This window comes from Lissotriton vulgaris, chromosome 1_2 (genome assembly GCF_964263255.1).
Source record: "Lissotriton vulgaris chromosome 1_2, aLisVul1.2, whole genome shotgun sequence".
In the NCBI taxonomy this organism is placed as follows: Eukaryota; Metazoa; Chordata; class Amphibia; order Caudata; family Salamandridae; genus Lissotriton; species Lissotriton vulgaris.
The window spans coordinates 296,214,791-296,242,484 of record NC_141686.1 but is presented as its reverse complement, the minus strand read 5'-3'; the positions used below and the strand labels follow the sequence as shown (position 1 = coordinate 296,242,484).

At 50.2% G+C, this 27,694-nt stretch overlaps 1 protein-coding gene across 2 annotated transcripts in view; it reads left to right on the top strand.

The window, feature by feature from the left end:
* KDM2A (lysine demethylase 2A) overlaps positions 1-27,694 on the top strand; it is a 939,997-nt gene that overhangs the window by 78,048 nt on the left and 834,255 nt on the right. For both annotated transcript variants that reach the window (XM_086953271.1, XM_086953272.1), the window contains exon 2: positions 16,528-16,669. In XM_086953271.1, the coding sequence (XP_086809397.1) occupies positions 16,616-16,669 (54 nt within the window). In that variant the 5' untranslated portion in view covers positions 16,528-16,615. The remainder of the gene's footprint in view (positions 1-16,527; positions 16,670-27,694) is intronic.

The window sequence follows — 27,694 nt, the reverse complement described above, 5'->3', positions numbered from 1 at the left end:
TCTGGCACTGCACCGTAACAATCCAGTGGTTGGAAAGGGCCAAGCCAAAGCCCCTTTCTAAATGTAGTGTGTTGTTTCCCCAGTGTGTTGTATTGATGTGCAGTCAGGTCGCATCTAAAGGTGACTGTAGCCAGACCTATTCATGAAATACCCTGAATTGTCCAGATCACCTTTAAAAAGAGTGCATCTGGGATGGCATGCTTACTTGGAATGGCAGACCGCATGGACAGTTCAGCTGCTTCGGCAAAGATCTGTTTTTATCCTGCATATCACAAGTTCAAATCTCAGCAGGGTCAACCTGGCCTTTCATCCTTGTGACACCACTGCATTTGGTGCTAAACATTCCTGTTTCAGGGCAGAGAGACAGATCTGTCTCTGTAGTGTGCACTATACAAATTGTTCAATCTAATCATGTGGTGGTGTGTAGATAAGTCTTTAGAAAATACAAAAATAATGAATGGGGTCCAGGGCTTGTTTTCGAAGTTACCAGTGTCCGTTTAAATGTGAAGTGTGATTCTCTACGTAGTGCCCGACAACACTCTGATGGATCTGAACGCGACAACAATACATCATCCCAGTTATGCCATAAAAAATGTGAGAAGTAAGGTTTAAAAAAATTAAGACCCAATCGGGGTTAAACCTGAAAACGATCTGTTGGGTTTAAAGACCCCTCTACCCGAATGTAAGTTCTGCACATTGTAGGCACACGTACATCCTTATGACGACACTCTAAGCTTGAGCCTGTCTGTTTTATTGTCACTTAACGTGTGAGGTATGGTAGGAAGAGGACGTGTGGCGTCAGGACAAAAAATGGGGCACATGTGTGTGATGTCATAGACAGAGAAGAGAAAGACATCTTTGTGGGAAGTCACAGGCAGAGAGCTGCACAAGTGTGTGATGTCATCGTCAAGGGACATGTCATGTGCAGAAAATGGCGCCCCTCTGTGTTATGTGATCTAGATAGAGAGTGACCTACTCTGGTGCCACGTCCTTGAGGTGGGCAGATATGCACCGGTGCCCCTTCTCTGCTAATGCCATCAGAAGTGTACATTTGAAGGACTTGACATAAACACCCTCACACAGTTCAGACACAACCACTCTTCAACCTTATACAACCCCCTTCAATCTGGCTTTAGGGAAAGCCCAACCACACGTCATCTGTATCTTTCCAACTTCACCAGATCCACCAATCACTGTCACATATTGCCCATCCTCAGACCCCTGACCTCAGAAGCAGAGGAGGTTGTTAAAGATGCAGAGGAGAGAACGGAGCTGGACAAGGCCTACCGGAGGGTGACGTGCACCGGCTTCAGAAGCAGTGAGTGTAGTGGATGTGGCGTGTGTTGGTGTCATTGCTGGAAACCAAAGGTGAGCTCACATTTCATGTAAGTGCACCATGGCAGCGAAAGTAAATGTGGCCCAATAGCCCGGTAGTTCAAATGTACTAATCAGTGCACATTTACACATGAATTAGTATAGTGCAAAGATCAAACTGCAGTTTATTACCACAATGGAGCGAACTCCGAACTGCTCCATGTGTGCATGACCACAGGCCATGGTCAGCGGGGACTGTGGATACAGAGTACTAACAAGCATTGGCATAGCCAATGGGTCTCGCCTTTGGGACCTTATAAGGGTTTAGTTACCCAGCACAATATCCTTGGTGCAACAACATCAACTCTTGCATGGCTAAACACTTGTGCTTGTTTCTTTAGCTTTGGACAGATAGTCAATTTTTTGGCGCCCAATATTCAGTGAGATAGTCCAGAACTGCACCCTATGAGCCGGGCACTGGTAAAAAGTAAATTGACAGGATTAAGAAACTGGTACAGACTGCTTCAGAACCAACCCTCAAAAGCTCATAATGGTAGATTTCTGTCCAGAGTTCTTGAAAAAACGCAATGCTATTTATCTGAAAGTGACTGGCACTCTATTTCAGAGATTGGATATAAATCTTTACGAGCTGCAAACTATAAAAGATGTCGCTCTTATCTCGCTGGTTGGCTATTATACCCCAGTGTCTCTCAAAAAAATGTCAGTCGGTTTCTGACAACTGCTTCCGTTGTCAGCAGCAAAGTTCAGGAGGCTGGTTCTATAAGTTTTTAGGTCGAGGGACCGTAGGCTTGGCCGTACGCCAAGCCGGAAGTCCGGAGAATTATTGTTTCTTAGAGTGGCTGCTTTATCCCGCCTCTCTTTTCGTCTCTCCTCCATTGGCTGGCTTCCTAAACGGAGGCCAGCCATTGGAGGAGAGAGCCGTCCCTCCAAAGAAGCTCCGTCTTTTTCAGATTCGGGGGCGTGTTCGTGCTGTTCTTTCCACTTTTTAGCCACGCCCCTTTTAGAACAGCACGAACACGCCCCCGAATCCGAAAATGTTTCGAGCTTTGCTGCCGCCATTTTGCTGTTCGTTAAAGATGAGGTAGGTCGCCTGCTCCCGCTGTCCTCGTTCCCGCCCCCTCCCGCTGTTCGCTGCTCCCGCTGTCCTCGTTCCTGCCCCCTCCCGCTGTTCGCTGCTCCCGCTGTCCTCGTTCCTGCCCCCTCCCGCTGTTAGTGGTTCCCGCTGTCCTCGTTCCCACCCCCTCCTGCTGTTTGTGGCTACCGCTGTCCTCGTTCCCGCACCCTCCCGCTGTTCGTGTCTGTCCGTGTCCTCTGTAGCTCTGGCTGCCTATTGAGTTGCACTGTAGGGGGGGCGGCGGCGGCAGCAGCAGCTGAAGGGGGAGGCTGAGACCCACACAAAGCACTCCAGGCCGGGGCTCAGGGACGGAAGCAAGCATGGACCACTACGACACCCAGACCATAGACTACATGCACCCGGAGGACGACCAGGACCTCCTGCTGGACCCCGCCTGGGAGAAGCAGCAGCGGAAGGTGCGCTCAGGTGGGGGCGGATTGGTGTTTTAAATTTGTAAATTGGTATTATTGAGATACAAACTTCGCTCAGACACTTATTTGTGTCAAACGGTCAACTTAGTGAAATGAAAATGCTAAATAATGTGCTGCACTATGTAGCATAATTTGCCTTTCTTGTTGCATAATTTAGTCAGCCTTGCTGCATAAATTGGTTGTGCATTGTCACAGTGACCCTGCCCTCACTCCTTAGAAAACAGATGGCGTTTAGACACACACATCCCAGGGTGTGTTAGAAGTGACAAGGGGTCCTGTGCCCGCCCCAGCCCTTCTGTCTTGGTCCATGGCCTGAAAGCGTTTACTTTTTATGTCAAGATTGTCTGTTTTGAATCGTTTTTGGCCACTATAGGTGTGGCAGGGTATACTCGGACATAAGTCCCTTGCTCACTGCACCATCAGGATTCAAGCAAGCCGGGCCGACGACGGCTGAAATGCCAGAAACCGGTCCCTGGAAGCTTGTCTCCTTTCCGGTGAAGAATTGGCTTGGTAGTTTGGTCTGCCCTGTTCCCATGATGCACTGGGCCAGGGACAGACTAATTTGCATATAGCCAGGTTCTGAGCTGGGATGGTGCAGTGAGCTAAATAACGGTGATGGATCAAGCCCTGATCTTTGGACTGTGTAAGAGTGGTCTGCTTAATTCAGACACTCTGTTCATCACCACCCCCTTTTCTGAATTGTTTTGATTGGTGACAACATATACAACAGTAAGACGAACACCGTTTATTACTAATTAAACTGGTTTCGGTATGGCAGCAGTTCTAAATTGTTACCAGCAGGGGGGTACTAGTACAGGAACACACAACCCAGCGGGATTGTTTCTTTTTATGGCTTGACGTTGCCTCTTTTTTTGAATTTTAATGCGCTTCTGTCTCAGGGTATCTCGTTGTCCTCTGTGCCACCAATTGTTGTGCTTGCTATTTACTCTCAATGGTCATTTGTTCCGCATTAACGACCCCATTTCTTTTCAATGCATTCCCCCGCCTGCCCCGCATTGCCCGGCCTTTTCTCAGTATTGTTCACCCTCAGAAATGCCAACGCGCAACGAGGCCGGACTTGGGCTGTGTCGCAGCTCGCATTGATTTTATGTTTGTGATACAGCGCCTCGCCATTGTATTAACTCGCTGCCGAGGATGTGAGCATGTCGCCTGCACTCAGGAAATCAGTTGTAATTTAGTGTATTTGCAACAAGAGTGGACCGGGCAGCTATAAATCTGGGTTTACTCAATTGCTGGGTTTCATACCCAGCTGTTGTTTTGGACTGTGGTGCAGAGAAATACGTATAAAGTGATGGATGGAATGCTTGAATTAATCTGAGCCTCTGGTAATTATTCGGATGCTAGTCCGTCCTTTGTTTTGGGGCCATTGTGCTCCTCTGCACAGAGATCAGCCATATGCAAATCAGATACTGCCATGCTCCAATAGAAACTGTCTAGCCTGAACTGTCATGCCAGGTCATCTCTGGATAGGAACACTGGCTACTCCAGATCGGTTTATGCTTTTTTAAAAGATGGGCCTTTCAATCCCAAAATTGGTAGAAAGAGAGTCATGATTGGGGTGCGGTGTGCCCTTACGCCCCCGGGCTCTGGTGCAGTTGCATATGCTGCACGGACAGCTGCTATGCTCCCCTGTATTCATTTGCCATTACAGGGCATGGACAACAAATGGATCTTTACCATGAATTCTGAAAAGTTAATGTTGAAAACAATATTGTGAGGTTGAATAAAATTACCACATCAGTTTTTGAATAATGAAACTATTGGTGGAAATACTGCTGCATACTAATACTTTAAAATAATGCAAAGGCAATGATGTAGTAAGTGTGGCATGGACCCTACTGCAAGGAAAGTAGCTATGCATTGTACCCAGTTTGGATAGAAATAAGACCAACATAATGGGGGTTCAGTGCGCGTCCCTGATATCACTAGGGAACCCCAGAGCGCTGTTGAATCTGTGGCACTAATGATTCTATGCCCCTGTGCCCACTACAGACTCACTCTTCCTATCACATGTTATTTGCACTTGGGTCCTTGGACGTTGTTGATGTATCTAGCCTATTCCTGTGTAGACAACTAGAAGAATGTCAAAACAATGGGATTGACGGACAGTGCTTTCTAGACAACTGTTTTTGGATAATAAAAGCACATAAGCAAGTGAACAAATATTAAAAATATCCTCCATATCCGTTCTTGTGCACCTGCATAGCACAGGCTCATGTTAGGTTTCATCCTAGCTGCTGGTTCTGTGGTGTCCTTTAGCTCCCGCATGGATTATTGTCCTTTCCATGCTTGGCCAGAAGCATCCTGGGAAGAGTGCTCCAGAGCAACATCACCTTTCAGTGGCAAGCCCTCCACATTTACCAGCTTAAAGAGCAGGGTTTCTCAGAGACCCATTTGTTCCGGCCAGTTGCTGTTTCCCAAGAGCGGTGCTAATTGGCACCCCTTCCTAATACAGATCGCAATGACTGGTCCTTTATGTTCAACCATTAATCAATGGCGTTTGTAAAAGATCCACCCGACCAGAAAACAAAATTGAGCCTATAAAAAAAGATTCAATCCAGCTTCACAGTGTTTTCTCTCTCTCTCTCTCTCTCTCTCTCTCTCTCTCTCTCTCTCTTCTCTCTCTCTCTCTCTCTCTCTCTCTCTCTCTCTCTCTCTCTCTCTCTCTCTCTCTCTCTCTCTCTCTCTCTCTCTCTCTCTCTCTCTCTCTCTCTCTCTCTCTCTCTCTCTCTCTCTTCTTCTCTCCTTCTCTCTTCTTCTCTCTCTCTTCTCTCTTCTTCTCTCTCTTCTTCTCTCTCTTCTCTCTCTCTTCTCTCTCTCTTCTCTCTCTCTCTTCTCTCTCTCTCTTCTCTCTCTCTCTTCTCTCTCTCCCCCCCCCCCCCAGTGTTCATTTACAATATACTTTAACTGCACTGTGTCCTAAAATAATTTCATGCTTTATGGTGACATAGAGTAAAATGGAAGTAAACTAAATTAAAGCCTTACAAAAAAAGGAACATACATGTTCTTTTCAACCACACATATATGTTGGCCATTAAAGAAGTGGCCACATCACCTGTTAATTACTTATGTCTCATTGCTTCTCGGCCACTGGGCGGAATGACTTCCCATGATGGGCTTTATCAACTTTGGCGACTCCTCTCTATGAATCTGTCCAGGAGCAGAGGGCTAAATTTTGATCCCTACACACACAGGCGGAAGTATAATTATGAAGATTTATTTCACCCTTGATAAAGTTCATCTGTACAGTTAGGCAGGTGTATCCTGATGAAATTCACTGGGATAAAACATGGGTAAAAACTCTGATACATGTGGAAATTAGTGTGGTAAGCACTTACATTAGCGTGTAATTCCCCCTATTGTGAGTGCTAACTTGGAACAGGAGGTATTTACAGTGCCCGTTAAATATCACACCACAGGGTATTAGTATTTACCAGATGCAGTAACACCTACTTTGTTGAATTTTCTGAATAAGTATAACACCCACCAGATACCTCAGAGATGCGTAAAGGGAGAGAGTAAAGGATAAACTAGAACCCAAATAAGCAGATGACACCCCGGCCCAATGTCTTTCCCTGGAAAATACCTAAAGAAATTGACGGAAAAGTGCCACTCCACATCAAGGAAGTGATTTGCCACTTTCTGAGAAAGTAATACGGGGCCTGATGTATCAAAGGGGCTCTCCCAATAAGTGTCTTTGAGAAAATATGTTAGTACATATAGACCTCAGATCTACAGTAATATAGTAGTCTCTGTGTATTTTTCAACGGTGCAATTTCAGTAAGAACAAGGAGTTATCAAAAGATTATCTAGAAGAGAAAACTGAAGGAGGGACATGAGAGCTGTTAGGGTGCCAAATAGGTTTTGGTTGTTAAATTACTGACCAAGCATTGTTTGTTGAGCATTTTTCTTTAGACTTGATAGTCTGAAAGTTACTTTGTATTCAATTGTGCTCTCGTTTTGCATGTTTAGACAACAGTAGTACAGCCCAGTCCAACCTTCCCCATGGAAACTGATATTGCTGCAGATAGAAACCTGGGGCTGCTTATAGGACCTACCCCTACTTTTTTACTATTGATAAAGAAATCACAGGTGAACAATAATACGGGGAATATTTAAAAGGAAGAGACCTATTGACATTTACCATTTTCCCGTGCCACTTGCTCACCTATTACCATTGTAAATGACAATGCCATTTATTTATGTTTTTTAAAAAAATGTCAGGAGCAATGCCAATAGCTCTACCTTTAATAATGCCGAGACCATTGCATTGTAAATGCTTGTTTTACCTGCCCCCAGCTTATCTACAGTTCAGAAGACATCCAGAAGCAAGTTTAGTGTTCTGGGTTTCGAAGGAAAGCCAGCAATTTAAAAGGGAGGACAATATTTTGTATCTATTGCACTCGTGATTGCACGCTCCTTTATCCTGCACAATTGGAGGACCAGCCTGATTTCATCAGTTATGGGCTGGAAGGCTAAAATGATGCGTACTATAACATTTGAAGAGATGTACGCTTAGCGGGTTGGAGGAGTGGGTGTTGGAGAGGTTTGAAGAGGTTTGATGCTATATGGCACCATTTAGAGCAGGGGTCTCCAAACCGGTCCTGGAGGGCCGGATCCATGCCAGATTTTTTAAATTACTACATGTATCTCAATGAGGATATCCAAAAAATCTGGCATGGATCTGGCCCTCCAGGACCGGTTTGGAGACCCCTGATTTAGAGCATATTGAAGACGAACTGGAGCCCCAATCCTATTATTGCAAGCCTGCTTGTTTTTCTGTGTCCGTGAATGTTAGTTTGGGTGGTACAGGAGATGGAGTAAATGTTCTCACAAGATATTTCGAACCCTTTTCACATTGCACTTTGTATGCACACATTGCACTTTTTATAAGTTGCAATTTAATTCTCCGTTTGAAATGTGATTGGATGGGCTAACGTTGCACTTTGATACACTTTTCTGCACATAAAACTGATTGTTTTTCTTATATTAGTGCTTGTGAAAGTTCTGACAATTTTTTTTCTCTATTTTACAATTTATTCTACGAAACCTGCTTCTTATTAAAACCAATACTGTATTTATTTCTGCTCTATAAAAAAACAAATGCCTCATTAATAAATACTAGGCTTTTTCAGCACTTAATACTGAACTAAAAGCTGAGAATTGTGTGCCAGAACTGGACAAATGTTCTTTAAATTACAGTGCACTGCTTCCTTTAAGATCTGTGTAGAAAAAAGATTGCTGAGAAGGGTACCAACAAGTGCTCATGTGTGAATGACATTCCCAAGTGGCATTCACAAGAGGTGCTGGATCCATTTCAGAATGGGGTTGCTGCCAATAATATTACATCACTGATGGCTCCTGGTGTAAAGTCTGACACTGGAGGTGGGATGGAGGTAATTTTTGTTTGTTCAGTGCCTGGAGTAGGAATTGGCACTGTACGTAGGAAGGAGGATACGCACGTCCTGGGTATAGAGCGCCAGGTCGAAGGGTCAGCACAAATGTAGGAAGGAGTGTGTTTGTGTGACAAGGGAGGGGATTATGCTAATGCCTCGTTTTCCCCTCATTTCACTGGTATCCGAGGTGTATGATGCGAGGTTAACTGACTGGGTCCTTCCAGTCAGGAAGAAACCGATCCATTGGAATGCATTTCTTTGGATTCTGATGTCCTGTTGGCATTGGATAAGGGTAGGGTGGGACACCGTGTCATACACTGCGGAGAGGTCCTGGAGAATGAGAGCCACCGTGACTCCTCTGCTAAGAGTCATGCTGGTGTCAACCGTGGCAGTGATGAGGGCAGAGTCCGTGCTGTGGTTGGGTCTGAAACCAGACTGAGTGGTGTCAAGGAGTTGGTGGCGGTTGAGATATTTGTTGATGCGTTTGTTGATTATTTTCTCTAAGACCTCGGCTGGGAAATGTAGCAGAGAGATAGGTCTGTAGGTGGCGAGTATTGAAGGGTTTCTTCAGCAGTGGGAGTACAGTTTTCTGTTTCCTACTTCCTGGGAGGTCACAGAACAGGTGGAGGCATTCAAGGTGGGTGTGAGCATGATGCTGATGTATTGCTGTCCTCTGGGGTAGGTACTGTGACAGCGGGGATCTGAAGGGGCCCCGGAGGGGATGGATTTCATGGTTGTGGTTTCTTCTGGGGGTGATGACAATCATGTGGTTATCATCCACCCTTTAGAGAAGATCTGGCAGAGTTTAGAAAAAGGTCTGTTGTGTATAGAAGTTCATGTAAATGTCTGTCATTTTATTATTTAAGAACAGAGAGATTGTTGCACTGGTCCTGTGAGGGGGCGATTGAGGGGGAGGTGGCAGCTGTTGAGGTGAAATTATTCAGTGGTGAAGATTTCTTTGATTCTGTTGCTGTTTGCATCAATGCAGTCTGTGCCGAAGTGGTACTTTTGGTGGTATGGATCTTTTGGTAGTAGTGTCTCAAGGTGTATTTTAAACTACTTGTTTCTGCGTTGTCCTGGAACATTTTCCGTTTGTGCTCTATCTGTTTGCCATCTCATCAGTCTGAGTTCTGCCATGTACCAACTTGCTTGGGGTCTAGATCTTGTTGTGTTGCTGTGTTTTGAGGGGGATAAAGAAGTTGGTGCATGAGGTGATCGAATTGTGGAAATACTTGATGGCTTTAGGGAGGGTGTATCAGTTCTGTGGGTGTTAAGAGCGATCTTCGAGTCTTTTTCAGTGATAATGCTTCAGTTTTGGCAGGCTGGTCTGACTGTGTGTGGTGGGTGTGCATTGGACGGGGATGCTTAACTTGATGAGGACCTGGTCTGTCCAGCAGACTGGTGCGGGCTCTTCGACTCTGATGTTACCGAAGGTATTTAAAATAGGGCCCAGGAGGTGTTGGGCGACGTGGGTAGATCCCTTTACTTGTTGGGCGAGGCAAAGTTCTGAGAGTGCTTTTGAGTTGGTTTTCTTTTCCAGGTAGAAGTTCAGGTCTACAAGTGCGAGTGGTGCGACGAAGTCCTTGATGATGTTGGTGTGCATGCCACGTGGCCTGTAGATAAGAATGCCACTTAGGGCGAAGTTGGCTGTGATTTGGAGCTTGAACGACAGGTGTTTGAAGTTGGAGAATGAGTTGGTCAGTGGAAGTGGTGCAGCTGAAGTCGTTCTTATGGATCATGGCGATTCCACCTCCAGGCTTGTAAAGTCTCTCCTACCTGTCGATTTCGTTGCCAGGGGGTGGATGGCTGTGATGTCCAGTGCTAATGCAGCGTTCAGCTAGATATCCATGAGGAAATGTAGGTCTGGGCCACTGTCATGCAACAGATCCTAGATCTCTGTGGTCCATTTGGTAAGTGAGCAGGTATTGAGCATGAATGTGAGCGCTGAGTGTTGTGTGAAATCTATAGATGTTTCTTCCTGTGAAGATGGATGATGGAAATGAGTCCTCTTGCTTGGCTTGTTCTTTTAAAGGCAGTTTGTAAACTTGACTCGCTAAAGGTAGCAATAGCAAGCAGAGAATGCTTCTCCCAGGGTTGCGGTAGATGGATAGCGACTAAGATGCAGCATAACACAGTATTGTCAAATTTGTGTCTCTCAAGAGATCAGGGGCATAATTTAGGGGGCAGTATTGAAAAACACTCAAAATGACTCCACAACTCGCAGTCTGAACCATGTACATGCTTTGCTCCTCCTACGCCCACCTTCTTTCCACCTCTCTCCTGACCTCCACCCTGCTGCCTTCTACGCGGCCCTCAGCCACACCACAGACAATACTTTTTGGCAGCTGGGAACATTTTCCCCGAGTGCCTCTGGTGTTCAGCATAACTGAAAACTATTGGCAACACCAGTAGGTAATAAGATAAGAGAGGTCTTCCTGCTCGCCTCCTCTCCCAAGCTGTAAGCAGCCCTTCAAGCGTAGTTCTATTCCCTCTTTGTCACCACCTCACTTGGGCATATATGATCCTTTAACTTCTCCTGACATCATGTTACTGGCATTTCTGAAACTTTCTCTACACCTCCTTTCATGCTCCACTCTAATCCAACATCTCCAACAACCTCTCCTGCACGCCCCCACTCATACCTTGCTGTACCCACCCTCTACATACCATGACAGCCATATGCTCTGCCGCATGCTTAGGAATACAATTCAGGTTTAGCATGAATCTTCAACACTGTCCGCTTCTCAGTGTATGAAACTTCTTCCAACCTCTCCTGTTTCAAATGGCCAAACCAGTCATAAATATGCCTCTTTTCAGCAGTACCTCTTAAACCTTCTTGATGGTCGTTTTTTCAGGCAAACGTCCTCAGTGTCATAGGGCCTGGTCTATATAGCCATACATGAGTTGTCTTCACCACACCGTTCCAAATCTGTGACGCACACGCACTTGCCACACGCTTATATCAGCCCGTCTGCACTTTTTCTACCTGCGTAGACCTCCATGTGGGCCCACGAGGTTTGGATCCTTCTAGCTGCTTCTGCCACTGCTTTGGAACCGTATCGGAACCGTCTGACTTAAAGTCACTTCTAAACCATCCCTCTTTGCCCTGTGAACTTAATTTTGAGTGATGAGTTTGTCAGCAGAGGCCCGAGTAAGTACTATTCATATCCTTACTGTTGTGGTGGCCTATCCATGCCCTCCACTCTATCGCCCCTCCTGCCCAGTCCCTCTTGTGCTCTCTATACATCAGTGACTGTCCTCTGTGAAGCGCCCAGTCTGTCTTACTCCACTCAACCCCAATCTTAAACGCATTTTCTGCCCTGGTCACGCTCTATACATTAGTGACTGTCTTGTGGCACAAGAGCTTCTTCATGAGTACAATAAGACCAGAGTGTGGTGGTCAGTGTACAGAGTGTGGTGGTGGTGGTGGTCGATGGACAGAGTGTGTGGAGGTGGTCCATGCATGGAGTGTGACGTTGGTCAATGCATGGAGTGTAGCGGAGGTTGATGAACAGTGTGTGTGACGGTGGCGGGTGGACGGGAGCGTGTGGTGGGTGGACAGTGTGTGTGTGTGTGTGTATGTCTGTGTCCGGTGGACAGTGTGTGTGTGTATGTCTGTGTCCGGTGGACAGTGTGTGTGTGTATGTCTGTGTCCGGTGGACAGTGTGTGTGTGTATGTATGTCTGTGGCCGGTGGACAGTGTGTGTCGGTGGCTGGGGGACATTGTGTGTGTGTGTGTGTTTCTGTGGCTGGGGGACATTGTGTGTGTGTGTGTGTGTGTTTCTGTGGCTGGGGGACATTGTGTGTGTGTGTCTGTGGCTGGGGGACATTGTGTGTGTGTGTGTGTGTGTGTGTGTGTGTGTGTGTGTGTCTGTGGCCGGTGGACAGTGTGTGTGTGTGTCGGTGGACAGTGTGTGTGTGTGTGTGTCTGTGGCCGGTGGACAGTGTGTGTGTGTGTCGGTGGACAGTGTGTGTGTGTGTGTGTCTGTCTGTGGCCGGTGGACAGTGTGTGTGTGTGTGTGTGTGTATGTGTGTCGGTGGAGAGTGTGTGATTGTGTGTGTCGGTGGAGATTGTGTGTGTCGGTGGAGATTGTGTGTGTCGGTGGAGAGTGTGTGTGTGTGTCGGTGGAGAGTGTGTGTGTGTGTGTCGGTGGAGAGTGTGTGTGTGTGTGTCGGTGGACAGTGTGTGTGTCGGTGGACAGTGTGTGTGTCGGTGGACAGTGTGTGTGTCGGTGGACAGTGTGTGTGTCGGTGGACAGTGTGTGTGTCGGTGGACAGTGTGTGTGTCGGTGGACAGTGTGTGTGTCGGTGGACTGTGTGTGTGTGTGTCGGTGGACAGTGTGTGTGTGTGTGTCGGTGGACAGTGTGTGTGTGTGTCGGTGGACAGTGTGTGTGTGTGTGTGTCGGTGGACAGTGTGTGTGTGTGTGTGTCGGTGGACAGTGTGTGTGTGTGTGTGTGTGTGTGTCAGTGGACAGTGTGTGTGTCGGTGGCCGGTGGAGAGTGTGTGTGTGTGTGTGTGTGTGTGTGTGTCGGTGGACAGTGTGTGTGTCGGTGGACAGTGTGTGTGTGTGTCGGTGGACAGTGTGTGTGTGTGTCGGTGGACAGTGTGTGTGTGTGTCGGTGGACAGTGTGTGTGTGTGTCGGTGGACAGTGTGTGTGTGTGTCGGTGGACAGTGTGTGTGTGTGTCGGTGGACAGTGTGTGTGTGTGTGTGGCAGTGGAGAGTGTGTGTGTGTGTGTGTGTGTGTGTCGGTGAGAGTGTGTGTGTGTGTCGGTGGAGAGTGTGTGTGTGTGTCGGTGGAGAGGGTGTGTGTGTGTGTCGGTGGACAGTGTGTGTGTCGGTGGACAGTGTGTGTGTGTGTGTCGGTGGACAGTGTGTGTGTGTGTGTCGGTGGAGAGTGTGTGTGTGTGTCGGTGGACAGTGTGTGTGTGTGTCGGTGGACAGTGTGTGTGTGTGTCGGTGGACAGTGTGTGTGTGTGTGTCGGTGGACAGTGTGTGTGTGTGTCGGTGGACAGTGTGTGTGTGTGTCGGTGGACAGTGTGTGTCGGTGGACAGTGTGTGTGTGTGTCGGTGGACAGTGTGTGTGTGTGTCGGTGGACAGTGTGTGTGTGTCGGTGGACAGTGTGTGTGTGTGTCGGTGGACAGTGTGTGTGTGTGTCGGTGGACAGTGTGTGTGTGTGTCGGTGGACAGTGTGTGTGTGTGTCGGTGGACAGTGTGTGTGTGTGTGTGTGTGTGTGTGTGTGTGTGTCGGTGGAGAGTGTGTGTGTGTGTCTGTCGGTGGAGAGTGTGTGTGTGTGTGTGTCGGTGGAGAGTGTGTGTGTGTGTGTCGGTGGACAGTGTGTGTGTGTGTGTCGGTGGACAGTGTGTGTGTGTGTGTCGGTGGACAGTGTGTGTGTGTGTGTCGGTGGACAGTGTGTGTGTGTGTGTCGGTGTGTGTCAGTGGACAGTGTGTGTGTCGGTGGCCGGTGGAGAGTGTGTGTGTCGGTGGACAGTGTGTGTGTCGGTGGACAGTGTGTGTGTCGGTGGACAGTGTGTGTGTCGGTGGACAGTGTGTGTGTGTGTGTCGGTGGACAGTGTGTGTGTGTGTGTCGGTGGACAGTGTGTGTGTGTGTGTGTCGGTGGACAGTGTGTGTGTGTGTGTGTCGGTGGACAGTGTGTGTGTGTGTCGGTGGACAGTGTGTGTCGGTGGACAGTGTGTGTGTGTGTGTGTGTCGGTGGACAGTGTGTGTGTGTGTGTGTGTCGGTGGACAGTGTGTGTCTGTGTCGGTGGACAGTGTGTGTGTGTGTCGGTGGACAGTGTGTGTGTGTGTCGGTGGACAGTGTGTGTGTGTGTCGGTGGACAGTGTGTGTGTGTGTCGGTGGACAGTGTGTGTGTGTGTCGGTGGACAGTGTGTGTGTGTGTCGGTGGACAGTGTGTGTGTGTGTCGGTGGACAGTGTGTGTGTGTGTCGGTCAGTGGAGAGTGTGTGTGTGTGTGTGTGTGTGTGTGTCGGTGGAGAGTGTGTGTGTGTGTGTCGGTGGAGAGAGTGTGTGTGTGTGTGTGTGTCGGTGGAGAGAGTGTGTGTGTGTGTGTGTGTCGGTGGAGAGAGTGTGTGTGTGTGTGTGTCGGTGGAGAGAGTGTGTGTGTGTGTGTGTCGGTGGAGAGTGTGTGTGTGTGTCGGTGGAGAGTGTGTATGTGTGTCGGTGGAGAGTGTGTGTGTGTCGGTGGAGAGTGTGTGTGTGTGTCGGTGGAGAGTGTGTGTGTGTGTCGGTGGAGAGTGTGTGTGTGTGTGTGTCGGTGGAGAGTGTGTGTGTGTGTGTCGGTGGAGAGTGTGTGTGTGTGTGTCGGTGGAGAGTGTGTGTGTATGTGTCGGTGGAGTGTGTGTGTGTCGGTGGAGTGTGTGTGTGTGTGTCTGTGTCCGGTGGACAGTGTGTGTGTGTATGTCTGTGTCCGGTGGACAGTGTGTGTGTGTGTGTATGTATGTCTGTGGCCGGTGGACAGTGTGTGTCGGTGGCTGGGGGACATTGTGTGTGTGTGTGTGTTTCTGTGGCTGGGGGACATTGTGTGTGTGTGTGTGTGTGTTTCTGTGGCTGGGGGACATTGTGTGTGTGTGTCTGTGGCTGGGGGACATTGTGTGTGTGTGTGTGTGTGTGTGTGTGTGTGTCTGTGGCCGGTGGACAGTGTGTGTGTGTGTCGGTGGACAGTGTGTGTGTGTGTGTGTCTGTGGCCGGTGGACAGTGTGTGTGTGTGTCGGTGGACAGTGTGTGTGTGTGTGTGTCTGTCTGTGGCCGGTGGACAGTGTGTGTGTGTGTGTGTGTGTATGTGTGTCGGTGGAGAGTGTGTGATTGTGTGTGTCGGTGGAGATTGTGTGTGTCGGTGGAGATTGTGTGTGTCGGTGGAGAGTGTGTGTGTGTGTCGGTGGAGAGTGTGTGTGTGTGTGTCGGTGGAGAGTGTGTGTGTGTGTGTCGGTGGAGAGTGTGTGTGTGTGTGTGTGTGTGTGTCGGTGGACAGTGTGTGTGTCGGTGGACAGTGTGTGTGTCGGTGGACAGTGTGTGTGTCGGTGGACAGTGTGTGTGTCGGTGGACAGTGTGTGTGTCGGTGGACAGTGTGTGTGTCGGTGGACAGTGTGTGTGTCGGTGGACAGTGTGTGTGTCGGTGGACAGTGTGTGTGTGTGTGTCGGTGGACAGTGTGTGTGTGTGTGTCGGTGGACAGTGTGTGTGTGTGTGTGTCGGTGGACAGTGTGTGTGTGTGTGTGTCGGTGGACAGTGTGTGTGTGTGTGTGTGTGTGTCAGTGGAGAGTGTGTTGGTGGACAGTGTGTGTGTCGGTGGACAGTGTGTGTGTCGGTGGACAGTGTGTGTGTCGGTGGACAGTGTGTGTGTCGGTGGACAGTGTGTGTGTGTGTGTGTGTCGGTGGACAGTGTGTGTGTGTGTGTGTGTCGGTGGACAGTGTGTGTGTGTGGCGGTGACCAGTGTTGCGGGTCGGCGGCGTGTTTGTGAGGCTCTCGCCCCCCTCGGATCTAGCTGTTTGTCCAGGCCCTGTTTGTTGTCAGAGTCGGAAGCAGAGCTTTCTTCTCCTTGTCTCCGTATGGTAATTTATGCAGATGTTTTCGCACCCGGTGATTCGGTAATAGGGAGTTAATGCCCGCTAGTGACCGGGCTTGAAGTAAGTGCCGAGCTCCGTGGGTTACAGCCCGTTATCGAGGAGGAATGTTGGGGGCCTGAGTTATGTGCTGTTGATCAGACTTACTAAACTCTGCTCTCCTGTCGGCCACACATGGTAAACTCTTACCCAGCAGCTTAGATTCTGCCCATGTGATAATTCCTGCCCACACCTCCGCCTCTTATTACATGCGGTGCAATACATGTTTCATCAATTACAGATTCCTTGCTTTTATTTCTCTTTACTAGCTATCTTACAACAGTTAACTAGTATTTGGTTCTCGTCTATAAAATGTGTTCCTTAATACTCGTGAACTAGGTCCAGGGCATACGATGCTAGGCGTTAATGTAATGCCAGAGGCAGGCGCAGCGCTCCTGGGGCTGGGGTTCCAGGTGGTGTGATCTTCGGCAGCCAGTCGTGCTCCTGCTGGGACAGTGGCCTCTTTCCTTCCAGCCCCGTCCTTCAGTCGAGCTCTCGCACAGGCACAGGGGCCTCTCTCCATCCCTCCCTGTACAGAGGACGGCTGCCTTGCTCACACCTGTGCCCTCCATGCTAAGCCTGTCCCTCTCTTCTCTTTGGTTTCTAAGGTGGGGACGCTGAAGACCTCCCGGGACCGCTCCTGCTGGCGTCGGCCTCCCCCAGTGGCCTCCCTCTTTCGGCGGCAACGGCTCTCAGATGGAGCGAGACATGGAGCTGGAGGAGGAGAACACGCGCTACAGCCGCCGCCTGGTGAGTGTCCCTCATTTTAACATGGCTGCAGCATCACATGAGGTGTGTGGGGGGCTTCGATGTGGCCTGGACCCACCTTTTGACATGGCTGTAGCATCACGGGGGTGTGTGGGCTTCGATGTGGCCTGGGCCCTCCTTTTGACAGGGCTGCAGCATCACAGGAGGTGTGTGGGCTTCGAAGTGGCCTGGGGTCCTCCTTTCAACATGGCTGCAGCATCACAGGGGGTGTGTGGGCTTCAAAGAGGCCGGGGGTCCTCCTTTCAACATGGCTGCAGCATCACGGTGGTGTGTGTGCTTCGATGTGGGCAAGACCCTCCTTTTAACATGGCTGCAGCCTTGCAGGGGTGTGGGGCCTTCGATGTGGCCTGGGCCCTCCTTTCAACATGGCTGCAGCATCACAGGGGTATGTGGGCTTTGATGTGGCCTGGCCCTCCTTTTAACATGGCTGCAGCATCACAGGGGATGTTTGGGCTTCGATGTGGTCTGGACCATCCTTTTAACATAGCTGCACAATCACAGGGGGTGTGTGGGCTTCAAAGTGGCATGGGCCCTCTTTTTAACATGGCTGCAACATTGCAGAGGTTTGGGGGCTTCGATGTGGCCTGGGCCCTCCTTTCAACATGGCTGCAGCATCACAGGGGTGAGTGGGCTTTGATGTGGCCTGCCCCTCTTTTTAACATGGCTGCAGCATCACAGGGGGTGTGTGGGCTTCGAAGTGGCCTGGGGTCCTCCTTTCAACATGGCTGCAGCATCACGGGGTGTGTGGGCTTTGATGTAGCCTAGCCCTCCTTTTAACATGGCTACAGCATCACAGGGGGCGTTTGGGCTTTGATGTGGTCTGGACCATCCTTTTAACATGGCTGCACAATCACAGGGGGTGTGTGGGCTTCGAAGTGGCCTGGATCCTCCTTTTAACATAGTGCAGCATCACAGAGGGGGTGGGGGTGGCTTCGATGTAGCCTGGATCTCATCCTGCCTGCTGGCTGCCCCAGCAAGGCGTGCGCCGGTGTTTGCTGGGCGCAGTGATGCTCTGCATGGCTCACGTGTCCCAGGGACGCTGCAGTGATGCTCTGCATGGCTCACGTGTCCCAGGGAGGCTGCAGTGATGCTCTGCATGGCTCACGTGTTCCAGGGAGGCTGCAGTGATGCTCTGCATGGCTCACGTGTCCCAGGGAGGCTGCAGTGATGCTCTGCTTGGCTCACGTGTCCCAGGGAGGCTGCAGTGATGCTCTGCTTGGCTCACGTGTCCCAGGGAGGCTGCAGTGATGCTCTGCATGGCTCACGTGTCCCAGGGAGGCTGCAGTGATGCTCTGCTTGGCTCACGTGTCCCAGGGAGGCTGCAGTGATGCTCTGCATGGCTCACGTGTCCCAGGGACGCTGCAGTGATGCTCTGCATGGCTCACGTGTCCCAGGGAGGCTTCAGTGATGCTCTGCATGGCTCACGTGTCCCAGGGACGCTGCAGTGATGCTCTGCATGGCTCACGTGTCCCAGGGAGGCTGCAGTGATGCTCTGCATGGCTCACGTGTCCCAGGGAGGCTGCAGTGATGCTCTGCATGGCTCGCGTGTTCCAGGGAGGCTGCAGTGATGCTCTGCATGGCTCACGTGTCCCAGGGAGGCTGCAGTGATGCTCTGCTTGGCTCACGTGTCCCAGGGAGGCTGCAGTGATGCTCTGCATGGCTCACGTGTCCCAGGGAGGCTGCAGTGATGCTCTGCATGGCTCACGTGTCCCAGGGAGGCTGCAGCGATGCTCCCAGGGAGGCTGCAGCGATGCTCTGCATGGCTCACATGTCCCAAGGAGGCTGCAGTGATGCTCCCAGGGAGGCTGCAGTGATGCTCTGCATGGCTCACGTGTCCCAGGGAGGCTGCAGTGATGCTCTGCTTGTCTCACGTGTCCCAGGGAGGCTGCAGTGATGCTCTGCATGGCTCACGTGTCCCATGGAGGCTGCAGTGATGCTCTGCATGTCTTGCGTGTCCCAGGGAGGCTGCATTGGTTCTTCAGCTGTAATGGTTTCCTCGTATTCAGCTGCCTGCAGGCCTTTTCCTCAGCCTAAATCCTACATTCCGATCTTACTATTGCGTTGGTGTTCATTAAAACAACGAGGCTCGTATGGAAAATGCTCACAGGGGATGATTTTACTCCCCTAAGGCACCACACAATAGGAGTTTTACTTTGTTTTCTTTCTATGAGCAGTGACGCCCTAGAATATAAAACTTCTGCCTCCAGAGCACTGCCGACAGAAAGCGAGAGGGAGGTAGGTACGTATGTTTGTATGTATGTGGTATTTATTTTTAGTGCTAACCCAGTTGTATGGCAGCAAAGCACTGCACATAGTACAAGGCACAGTAACGTAGGTGTGCCACTGGACGGCTAACAGGATTCTCAGAAGGAAGGCAGAGTGTTACTGCATCATTATGTACTGTTCTTTAATCCCCTTCGCTGTGAAATTCCCCATCCCTCCTCCTCAGTGCTAAGCCTTTTATTGGCTCTTTGGGGTACTTTGCGAAGAGGCCCCCATAACTTCTTGTCCCCATTAGGAGCCCCTTTTCAGGTCTCGCCTAGGCAGCGCACATGCGCTGCTCTAGGAGATGACCTTTAGAAATTTGTCAGCTCTTTTCAAGCACACATGCTTGTGCTGGCATCCACCTTGCGGGAGCGAGCAAAGGCGCGCCTGCTAATTGAAAACAGATGGCCTGCACGCCGCTGCTTGCTCTCGTGGATGCTAGCACGAGCACGACTGCTTGACTAGACTTGTTTTCGTTTGTTAAAGGCTGCTCGTTGTCCCGCCTTTAAGTGAGTTTTGACTTTGGTAGTGACTGCCCGTCACAATTCCCCTTATTGTTGGCTTTACTTCTTGTGTGTTTGCAACACTGTTATCTTTTTTAAATCAGTTAGTCCTGTGCCGTTTCTTGTTGTTTGCCTGCCTCTCCTTCTATGTGTGCCGCTTCATCTTTTTTCACAGCCGTCGCGCATACTCGTCAGACTCGGTCATCAAATGCACAGTTTCAAATAAATACGAAACAAAGCAACCAGTAACAATAACTCCTGCTTCGTCCAATAAGCAAGTCTCACCCCCATAAGTACACATTGTGTGTGTCCTCATATACCCCCCCCCCCCCTAGCCACGTCTTTCCTCACCTGAAAAGTCTAATAAAGTACAGTACGAGTCCCCCCAGCAGCCCTGTGGAGATGATGGAATAGCTAGTGCCTGCTCTCAAGAGAACAACAGTAGTTCACAGCTTTCTTTCAGGTGACCCTGACACTCGGTTTCCTGGTTCTCCTGCCCACCTGCACCCAACAACATCCCTGCCCTCCGTGTGCCCCTGCCACAATCACTTTTGTGCCTTGTGCATTGACAAGTAGTACGCCTCACCCTTGCAGCGCGGGAGCAGCTGCCACCTATCCTCCACCTCCCTCCCGTTATGCGAACTTTCACTATTCGCAGCTTCCTGACACTTTTCCTCTCCAGCAAAGGCGATGTCTTCTCTTATAATCCCTCCCACGCGCCCTCTGCCTATTCACTCAGGGTTTCCTCTACAGAATATGCAATATGTGAAGGGCAGGATCGAAGTCGAGTTTATGAATGGCGTTTCGTTTCGGTAGCTTGATGTATGGTGTGTGTCCCTTCCCTTTCCCACTACTGGGAGTGATGTGCTGGTTCTCCTTGTGCCGCGGACGAGTCTACACTGTTCAGTCGTACACTAAACATATTTTATATTAAATCTTTTTTTTTTTATAAGGTCGTTCAATTATACATAATCTCACCTTAATTATAGACGAGGTTACAAAAATGCTTATAACAGTTTTTGTATTATAACTTTGGAACCTGCTGAACACAAGCCCCACATCTCGACAGCATAGCTTTAAACACATTAGCAAAGCCACCAGCTCTGGCTAAACACTTATAAGGTCCCAAAGGCGAGACCTATTGGCTTTGCCAATGCTTGTTTCTAACATCCTGGGGATTCTAAAGGTTGCCAGGGTTTCTGGTTTCCCCTGGAGAGGACTGAGAAATAAGCCAAAATACAGCAACATTTTGGGTCTTTGGGGAAAAATTGGAAGAAATTATCAGTACCCCCCCCCCCCCCCTCACCCCCCCACTCCCCCCCTGCAAATTGTGTCTTATGGGTTTGCGGTGCTAAAATCACATGCTTTCAGGATCAGACAGACTTTAGTCATAAAATCAAAATGTTCTACCCAGTTTTGGTATTTTACTGGGAGATAGCCTATATTTTGTGCTTTCAACCTCCTTCTCAGTGGTAGAAATGGGTGTGAAACTAGTAATGGATCCCCTAAAGCTATACTTTTCTGAAAAGTAGACAACATTCTGAATTCAGCAAGCGGTCATTTATGTAGATCATTCAAGGTTTTCCTATAGAAACAGTTGAATTAGAACTATATTGCAATTGGGTTGAAAAAAAATCAGCCATTTGTGTCTACGTTTTCACCTGCGACTCCTAACTATGGCAGTTTTTTTAAAAGTAATATACTGTTCTGTCTGCTTGACTCTCCTTGTTGCGGGAACATATAGGGCTTGTAGGTTCAGCAAGAACCCGACGTTCCCAGAGCCAATACTGAGCTGCATCTTGCAATGGTTTTTCCTTGTGTACTGGTTATGCAGCAATAATTTGGTAAAATATAAAGAGCTAAAAATAGCTATCAAGGAACCGTATGTATTTCGGAAATAGTAACACGATACGGAGTTTAGGAGCAGTGGTTATTTGAACATCTCTTAATTTGTGGGTACCCATACTGGCAGGGGAATTAGAGGACATTTTTCAAAATTACTTTTTTTTTTACACACGGTCTTATATTTGGAGTGCACATATGTAGACAAAGTCAATTGGTAATAACACTTGTCTATTGTTCTGTGTTCCTCTAAGTCTCTAGATAAAAATAGTACCTCATTTGTGTGGGTAGGCTTAGTGCCTGCAATAGGAAACAGCCCAAAACGCAATGTGGACACCACATTTTTCCACTGAAAATGTACCCTTTTTTAGGTTTTGCCTGTCGAAAGCTGCGCAAGCAGACTTTCGCGCAGGCGAAATCTAATGAGAACAGTATGTGGCTTGGTCACCACCTCTCTGTTCCATTGGCTAGCTCCTTAAATGGAGGCTAGCCATTGGAACAGAGATCTGCCCGTCATAGCCGGAGCAGATTCGTGGGCGTTCCGGCGATTTTTTTTTTTAGGCTTTTCGCAACGTCATGAAGACGTGTCCACTTTGGGCGTGTACTTTTTTTTTTTACATGGCCGTTTTTCTTCATTTGTTAGATCGTCCTGGTCCCGCATGGTTGTATCCCGCTGTCCGTCCCCCCTCCCGCTGTCCGTGTCTTTGTTCACCCCCCCTCATGACTCCCACTGTCCGTGTGCCCGTCCCCGCTGTCACAATGTTTGTTTATGTTAAAAGTTTACACCTGAGACATTTGCTCAGCCCTTTAAATACCGCATGCCTTTTGTACCTACGTTTTGTGGATACAGCTCAGTGCAGCGTCAGGCTTGCATCCTAAAACGTTTGCTAACTAAGCATCTAAGTGCAAAGCAGTTTGTGGAAAGGCTAATGCCACATTTGAGTAATTTGCAAGTTTATAAAAAGCTGGAGGAATCCTAATTTCTCCTCCTTTTCTTGTTTGCCCCCTTTCTTATTTAAACGTGGCGTTAGGCGTCTGTTAAAGCTGTTAATGGGTTTACTTTGTCTGTCCGGCATTGGTATTTAAAAGAGTGATTACGGAAATTGAGCAGGGAGTACAAATGAGAGCAAATTGAATCCCCCTCGGATACAAAGTAATGTTCCCGGCTCCCCAAATCCCCGCGCTGCCAGCGAGCCAGCCCCGGGGGCCATTGTGAGGTGTTTGCAGGACGCCGCGCCTCCCACTGGGCCTGCAGGCTTATCCCCACCAGGAATGCGGGCCACCATTTGCCTGGGCCAAGGACACACCTCGCCTATTCTCTTGTGGATTTACAAGTTTCTACCTAACCCCCTGCCCGCCCCACCTGTCACATAATCTCATTGTGAAGTTTGGGCCCTCAGTGGAAGGAGAGAGGAGCGGGGCAAACGTTCTGCTTGGGCGCGTTGTAATAATGGGTGTAATTACGGGAACTCCGAAGCTCTGCTTGCTTTACTGCAAGCAACTGTAGCTACATGTACATGTGGCACAGTCCCAACCATGAACGAGGGCGGGGTCTTGTGTGTTTTTTAAAATTTTATTTTTCTTTTATAGCGCGCACTGCTCACGGAATTGCCTCCTGGCGCTCCAATTTTATCCCCTCCGGGAAGGCGGGTGTTGGTCTAGTGAATTGGCAAGGGTCACGCACTTTGAGAATTGGCTCCTCAGTCTTATCGCAGTCAGTATTTAGGAGGGTGAGTCGCACGTGTTTAGGAGTACGTATAAGAGAGCTCCTGCAGCCCGGTTATTGTGAATTGCTCCTAAATCGTCTAAAATGGGAACGAAATTGAAATATCCATTTACTGTTCGTACAATTTGAAAGGATTGGGCCCTCTTTTCACCTTTACTAATAGGGTATGCGCCTATTCACAAAGGCATGTACGGGAACTTAAGAGGTTCGAGGCATGTGGGCTGCTGAATTCATATCTGTGCATAGATCGCCACCTAGTGTTGGGTCCGGATGATTGCACATTGTTGTCCTGGAAGAGTCTTCGAAGTATCACGAGATAGGTGGCTCCTCCCCTGGACTACAGTGCGCATGGGCATCGCCTCCATCCCCAGATTGTTTTTTTCCGCCATTGGGTTCGGATGTGTTTCGGTTCCCTCTGTCGGAACCGATAGTTGTTCAACTTCTACTCGAGACCAAAAGGTCTTTAGGCTGGGCGTCGGTATAGTTGCGTACGGGTTTCTTTCTGACTCTCAGCTCCGATCTCTTGCTGCCCTTCCACGTGCTTTCGGCGCGGTCGGGCCTGTACTACACTCTTGCTATGGAGCGAACTCCGTTTAAGAAGTGCCCTTTGTGTCACTCTAAATACTCGCACCTCGACGTGCACCCGGTGTGCAATACCTGCTTGTCGCCGGATCACCGCGAGGACACCTGCATGGCGTGTTCGAAATTCAGGAGCAAGAAGACTTTGAAGATTCGTCGAGCCAATAGGCTCCAGGCTAGGTTATCGGCCACGGCGCCCCCGCCTGACGACATTTTCCAAGAATATGTCGAGGGAGAAGACGACGTGCAAGGTTCGGACTCTAATCCCGCATCCGAGGGAGAGGCCTACGACGCGGGTGAGGAGAACTTTGACGAAGTCACCGACGAGGTAGGGGACGACGAACAAACTTTTACCACGATGGGAGATAGCTCGGAGGAAGAGCATCCCCAAACTGACTCAGGGGTTGTTCCCCTTCATACGGCCCAGGTCGAGGGATCGCCTTCGGGCCTTACCCAAGATCTAACTATGAGTCCTACGTCCCCGCCTCCGGGCCCGGTCACGGACACTTATGAACCATCACTTACGTCGAAGAAAACGAAAGTGAAGCCAACTGGTCACGCATCCTCGGATGCGAAACCGAAAGTGAAAGTGGCGCAGATGAAGAAGGTTCTGGAGGTGTCAACTTCCAAGAAAACCAAAATGGCCGACTTGAAGAGCCACGCCAAAATGGCCGACCCGAAGCCCTCGGGGTCGGCGCCGAAGGCGAAGTCCTCCGACGCGGCTGCGTCGGCGCCGAAAGGGGTCGCGGACCCGAAGACTGCTTCGAAGAAGCGTCAGGGCGACGACGCGCATAGGCAGGGGGCGTCGGCCCCGAAGACGGTGCCTGCCGGCGCGCAGGCTCTCGAAGATGAAGGGTCGCTCGACCCGGCCCAGCCCTCTCCGGCCTGGACAAAGAAGGTAGCGGAATCCTTGCAGCGGATTCGAAAGGCCAGTGTGGTTCCCGCACAGGATGCCAGTGCGCCGAAGCCGACGCCTAAGCCTGCGAGGGAGCAAACGCCTATCCGTTTCACCCTGCCGCCCAAGTCGGCGCCGAAGGCCTTCGCACCGAAACAGGGCGGACCCTCGAGGGAGGTGTTAACGCCGAAGGCTGCCTTGGCGGTGTCGAAGCTGCGTCTCCAGCCGCTTGCGGAAGAGGAACGTCGTGCGGTAATAATCGACGCCAACACCGGAAAGCTGTCGCTCCTCAAACGGAAGATCACGACGGAGCCGACGTTGGAACCCTTTAAGATTCCTCTTAAAAACAAAAGGGACTCCGAGGACTCTCCGGCTTTGGTGGAACCTGTGTCCCCGCAAACCCTAGGACACTCGCCGACGCATTCCGCTGCAGCCGATGCAGACGAGGAAGGTGACGAGTACAACTATCCGGCGTACTCGGATCCGGAGGAGGAGCACGTACCGTGGTCCGCCGGAGGCGACACGGAGGACCCGCAGTCGGCTCAGGACACTCAACTTTTCGCGGCCAAGACGTCCCCGTCTGAGGACTCGGCGGCCTTCAATGCTCTGATAGAGAGAGCTGCTGCTAACCACGACGTCGAGCTGCACTCGGACCCCGTGGATGTGGACTTCTTGTTAGACACCTTCTCGGTAGCCGAAAAGTCTGTCAAAACGCTACCTATGCTTAAGGGGGTGCTGAAACATGCAACGGAGGTTTTCAAGGAGCCCACCCGAGTGCGTGTGGTCAACCCTCGCATCGACAGGAAATATAAGGCTGCGCCCACGGATCCTACATATATCAAGGGACACTTGCCATTGGACTCCTTGGTTGTTTCCAACGCTCGGAAGAGGGCGAACTCTCAAACTACTGGTGACGCTCCTCCCCCGGACAAAGAGTCCAAGATCTTTGAGGCCTCAGGCAAACGAATTGCTGCACAGGCAGCTAATATCTGGAGAATATCTAACACCCAAGCATTACTTGCACGTTATGATAGGGCCCATTATGACACATTAGAGGCCATACTGCAACACTTGCCTGACCAATACAAGGAGGCGGGGGAGATGCTCATTCAGGAGGGTAAACTCATTACGAATGCATCCATCAAATGTGCACTGGATGTGGCAGACACAGCCTCCAGGGCTATCAATACCAGTGTGCTGCTTCGACGCCATGCCTGGCTTAGAATTTCGGGGTTCAAACCCGACATCCAAACTACGATCCTCAATCAAACAGTGAATCCTGACCACCTGTTTGGCCCTGAGGTGGATGCCACACTGGAGAAAATGAAAAAAGATACGGAAACTGCCAAGTCTATGGGGGCTCTACAAAGTCAGCAGTTTCGGAGTGGTTCCTTTCGCCGCTCAAACTCCAGAGGCACCTCAAGGGGACAGGCGTCCCAGTCAACCCCATACTACAAAAGTAACACCCAAGCCTCGTATAACAACAAGGGTCGAGGTGGTTACAGAGGCAATAATGTCAAGGGCAGGGGACGTGGAAACAATAGTTCCAGGTCCACCACCACCACCAACAAACAGTGACGTCTTGTCACTGCCCCCCGACCATGCAACACCGGTCGGGGGGAGACTCCAGCAGTTCCTGCCGGCGTGGAAAACCATCACCACGGACAGGTGGGTGAGGTCTATTATCCAGTACGGGTACTGTCTAGAGCTTACGTCCATTCCACCGGACATACCCCCAAGGAGCCGTCCTATGTCAGGCGAGCACTTGACCTTGTTGCAGCAAGAAGTTCTTGTCATGCTGCAAAAAGGGGCAATAGAGCTCGTTCCATTGCAAGAGCGGGGAACAGGGGTTTACTCCCTGTATTTTCTGATTCCCAAGAAGGACGGATCCCTCAGGCCGATCCTGGACCTCAGGCCCCTGAACTGGTACATCCTCTCGGAGCACTTCCATATGCTCACGTTGCAGCAGGTGCTTCCCCTGCTTCAACAGGGGGACTTCCTGGCTACGCTGGATCTGAAAGATGCCTATTTTCATATCCCCCTGCATCCTTCCCACAGGAAGTATCTCAGATTCACGATCTTAGACCAGCATTACCAGTTCAAGGTTCTGCCGTTCGGGGTCACCACCGCACCGAGAGTGTTTACCAAGTGCCTAGCGACTGTGGCAGCGCATCTCCGTCGCCAGCACGTCCACGTCTTTCCCTACCTGGACGACTGGCTCATTCAAGCAAGGACAGAACAGCAGTGCGTCGACCACGTGTCACGCACCATTCATCTCCTGCACGATCTGGGATTCTCTCTGAACTACCCAAAGTCCCATCTCCAGCCCGCCCACGTGCGACAGTACCTGGGCGCGACAATCAACACTCTGGCAGCCACCGCGCAGCCAAATTCAGTGAGAATCGCCAGTATCCAGGCGCTGATCCAACGATTCAGACCCCAACACTCGCTTCCAGCGAAGGTGTTCATGCAGTTGATAGGCATGATGGCCTCCTGCATCTCCATTGTCCCGCACGCGAGATTACATATGCGTCCGCTTCAGGAGTGCCTTGCACGTCAGTGGACTCCGGCTCATGGGCAACTGACAGACCTAGTGTTGGTGAGCGGTCGGGCATACAACTCTCTGCATTGGTGGAATCCACACAACCTTTGCAAGGGCCGACCATTCCAAGAGCCTGTTCCACAGATTATCCTGACGACGGACGCCTCTCTCCAGGGATGGGGAGCGCATGTACTCCAGTACACAGTGCAGGGACTATGGACACTACAGCAGAGGAAGATGCACATCAATGTGTTGGAACTGATGGCAATCTTCATGGCCTTGAAGGCGTACAGAGTACATCTGTGCAACAAAGTTGTGTTGATCCGGACGGACAACATGACGGCCATGTACTACATTCAGAAGCAGGGAGGCACACACTCTCCACAGCTGTCTCATCTGGCTCAGAGCATGTGGAAGTGGGCCATTCAGAGGAACATCTTCCTCATGGCGGAGCATCTCCCGGGCAAGGACAATCAAATGGCGGATCTGCTCAGCAGGCACAGCCATCAGATGCACGAGTGGGAGATACATCCATCAGTACTCCAACCGTACTTCCAAAGGTGGGGTCATCCAGAGATAGACCTGTTCGCAACAAGGGAGAACGCAAAATGCCAAAGCTTCGCCGCCAGATTCCCACACCCCCAGTCACAGGGCA